The 3,964-nt window shown below is 40.9% G+C and overlaps 1 protein-coding gene and 1 pseudogene across 1 annotated transcript; one reads left to right on the top strand and one right to left on the bottom strand.

The window, feature by feature from the left end:
• The first annotated feature begins 768 nt into the window (after positions 1–768).
• On the top strand, positions 769–1,885 carry LOC127122596 (bifunctional riboflavin biosynthesis protein RIBA 1, chloroplastic). The gene is made up of 3 exons (XM_051052903.1): positions 769–926; positions 1,144–1,360; positions 1,476–1,885. The coding sequence occupies exons 1-3, from the start codon at positions 769–771 to the stop codon at positions 1,728–1,730; spliced, it is 630 nt and encodes a 209-aa protein (XP_050908860.1). The 3' UTR covers positions 1,731–1,885.
• On the bottom strand, positions 1,848–2,537 carry LOC127121307 (uncharacterized; annotated as a pseudogene).
• Between the last annotated feature and the right edge of the window lie 1,427 nt (positions 2,538–3,964).

The raw sequence follows: 3,964 nt of genomic DNA, 5'->3' as shown, positions 1-3,964 counted from the left end.
CTGCAGTGAATTTCTATTGCCACTAAACTCGGTTGGTTTGTGAATGAGGACTCAAAAGGTTGATGGTTCTTTGGCTGTAGCAGGTAACCTTGAGGAAGATTCCAGTGTATTAGAAGCTACACCATCCATTTTCCTTGTTGCAATATGATCAAATTCATTAAAGCTTCCTGTGCTTTCAAGTGATTTGGCATTTTTGATAAAAATAGATCCTTGATTTCCCGATGTTTGAGAAGAAACTTCTTTGCCATGAACACTTTTCTTCCTTAAATCCATTTCCATGTTCCTAATATGATCATTCTCCTGGACAGACATTGCCGGTTGGTCCCTCACATTGACAAATGATGCATTCGTTGTTAATGAGTCCTCCCAGTTTGTTGGTTCATTTTTCATCCCACTTGTTGTGTTGCTTAAGAAAAACCCTGTAAGGTCCAACAGTATCAGGAGCATGACTGGATTCTACCGGTTCTGAGGCCAACGGCTTAACCACATTATCATGTCCACCAGATCTACCATGTAAATTTCCAGGCTCATGTGGATTCTGACCTGAGTTTCTATTATAAACAGGTGATCCAGTTGCCATTCCCATGAAAGGAACATCTCGTGGTGTGGATGGATAGGATATGTGTTTGCACTAAGCCTGCATAATTTATGCACTGATTTGTTCTTGTTTCTGGTTTTGAGCTTGTGCAGGTCTGGCATTGCAGCAAGGCACAACAAGGCAACTGGCTTGGCAACGTGTTGTGTGTACTGCAGGGCATGTTTGGCCAGATGGAGTTAGGGTTAGAAGTGCGGCAAAACATAGGTCATGATATGGTGTTGTACAGGACCAAGGTTTTGATGTTGTATACCTGCTATTTGAAGATTGTGTCTCAACTTCCAACTCGAATTCTCTGCAAATTTCATAACAGTACAGCAAGGTTAAAGATGTGAGTCCCAAACTTCCAAGAAAGACATGGCAAGAGGTTAGGAAATCAGGTTCACAAGAGCTCCAAGAAACATCAGGCCTTTCGAAAATGAACTGAAATCACTTCATCTCTGCCATGAATTTCTCATACTCTGAATCAGCTCCATACGATGTCTTTTCCGCCGATGAGTTGGGAGGTGGAATAGCTGCATTTCCAATGCTTTGGGATTGATCTGCAGATGTGACTGTGGAAATCAGCTTGCACTTGCAATGCAACAGATTGAGGCAGCTGGTAGAGGTGTACTTGTATATTTACGCGGACATGAAGGTAGGGGTATTGGATTGGGCCACAAGCTCCGTGCTTATAACCTACAAGATGATGGGCGCGATACCGTAGAAGTCAATGAGGAGTTGGGATTGCCTGTTGACTCTAGGGAGTATGGCATTGGTGCGCAGGTAATAGATATACACTTATTGATTCGATGATGAATCTCTTGCAATAACATTTGAACTGTTTTAATACATGCTGATCACAATTGTTATGGAATTTGAAATGCTACTATTTTTGCAGATACTGAGGGATCTAGGTGTTCAATCTATGAAGTTGATGACTAACAATCCATCCAAATATATTGGTCTCAAAGGTTATGGTTTAACTGTTTCTGGTAGGATCCCATTGTTAACTCTTATCACTTCGGAGAACAAGAGATATTTGGAGACAAAACGTGTGAAAATGGGCCACATCTATGGCACGGAACATAACAGTGGCAATGTTAAAACCGATAGTGTTGAAGATTCAAATTCAAACGGAGTTACCAGCCTTTGAAGCCTTAGAAGAGGAAGTAGAAATTAACACTGCAGCTGAATCCAAAATGTGACAGTTGAATAATTCTATTTATGAATTGATTATTTGCATAATTGTTTTGCCTGGTTTTCTTCACCCAGTCACTACTTAATTAGACTTCATTCTGAAACTTAGTGGTTGATAGTTGATAAAATCTTGTCTGTGAACACGCGAAATGCCTCATCTGCCATAGCTTTATCAAGTTCAATCTCAGCATTTGGGGAACAATCAATACGGCGAACTAGTTGGATTTATTATTCAAAGCATCACGAATCTCACTAGAAGAAACTATAGCCTCCAATTGGAATTGGTCCAACACCTGGCCTCTTTTATCAACAAGTAATGGTTTTTCTACAACTGCCTCCAAAACAGTATTTTCCACAACTGCTTCCAAAACAGTATTTTCCACAACTGATGGCTTTTCTACGTGTGATTCCAAAGCAGTTGTTTTCGGTGTTGAAGTTGTTGGATTGACACATGGAAGTTCTTTGTGTTTTTTTGAAACGGGCCAGTGAGCAATAAAGTAAATAGCATTTAGGGCATTTGTACTTGGACTGAGCTTTGTGGCAGATTTGACATTGTTTAGGACCCATTGAACTTGAATTGGACCCAAAAGGTTAAAAGGGTCCCTAAATAAAACTGAATCACACAGAAAAAAAAATCAACTATTTGAATGAAAAAGAATAAATAAATAAACTTGATTCTTTTTGGGATGTTATTGAGTATTACTATAAGCAGATAACAAGGAACCGACGGAGAGGAAATTTTTGCAAGGCAGTAAGAAATGGTATTGCTTTTGAAGGAGCTTTTTTTTGTGTCTTATTCAAATGCAGAAGAGCAAGCAAGATGCAAGCATCACCCCAAAAGAACTCAGTTCGAATGATGGTGATGATGATAGGTTAACAAGGCCATGGAATGAGGGCACAAGATTAGGGTTTGAAAGGGATATTCATGAATCAAATGGCATGATTGGCAATTGGCTTGTGACACAAGATGGTTGGTTGTTTGGATGACCAAGACCATATGTGCATTAACAATCACATGAACAACACCATGACCTTGGACCAAAACCAATCCTCATATAAAAACATTAAAAAAATTAGGACCAAAATCGGGGTATGACAGGTTGTCTCACGAATCCTGCGACCAAAGAAGGGCGGACTCTCCAGAGTCGAACCGGCCGAGGTTCATCTGATTTACATTCTGAAAAATAAGATGAAAATCAACTGGCCGTACTATATTGCCAGTAGAATGTTTGGGCTACGTGACTCCGGACGAGGAACGGCTCTTGCCTACGGATCCTTCATTCAAGAGGTCCTGACTGCAGCCAACGTTAATCATCCGTCTTTCCCGTACACTTCCATCACATCTGACAAAGAGTTCAGCACAAAAACTATGTCTATGATGGGATATCTTTGGTGCAATGAGCGGAGAATGTATAAGTTTATTCGAAGAGCAAATGTTCCTGCAGATGATGATAGTGATGAAAGCGAAGAACAAGAAGATGAAGAAGAAAATGAAGAAGAAGAAGCCAGGCACGATTTTGATCACAATGGTGGAGATGATAGTCCTCCACCCGTTGACACTCATGACTACTCCGGCTCGGCTTGGGTTCAGCAGTCGCATACAAATGAAGAAGTTGTTCCACGCTGGGGTGGCTGGGGTGCATGGCAACATACGGGCTGGTCAACTCACCGTCAATTTTACCAGCCGTATCACCAAGATGAGGAAGAATCTCCTTCGTCCCCTCCACAGCAAGCAGATTCTTCAGAACTGTTGGATATGATGCGCAATATGCAGATCGCTCAACAGTCCTTCATGCAAGCTCAAGATGAGCGCTATGCTCATATCAACGAGCAAATTCAAGCCCAAAGTGAGCGTCTCGACTCCTTCTCTACAAGCATGAATGACCGGTTTGCAACCTTTTCGGCTTCATTTGAACTTCAAGAAAAGTCAATCGACGAGAGTCTCAAGCATCTGAACGGTGTCACCGAATACCTATCATCTCTGGCTGACCCTTACAAAAACCCGGGCATTTGTTATCATCCAGGACACCGCCACTAGGACATAGACATTTACATGCATTTTGTAGTTTGATTGTTATTTTGAATGTATTTCTATGTTTTACTTGTTCTTAATCAATGACTATTGCTCAGAAATGACATTGGTGTGTTATTATTATCTGTTTATGATCTTTCCTGTGAAATTTCCTTGTT

Source organism: Lathyrus oleraceus, chromosome 2 (genome assembly GCF_024323335.1).
Source record: "Lathyrus oleraceus cultivar Zhongwan6 chromosome 2, CAAS_Psat_ZW6_1.0, whole genome shotgun sequence".
NCBI lineage: Eukaryota > Viridiplantae > Streptophyta > Magnoliopsida > Fabales > Fabaceae > Lathyrus > Lathyrus oleraceus.
Note: the sequence above shows the minus strand (reverse complement) of the source record. Positions and strands in the feature narration are given on the sequence as shown.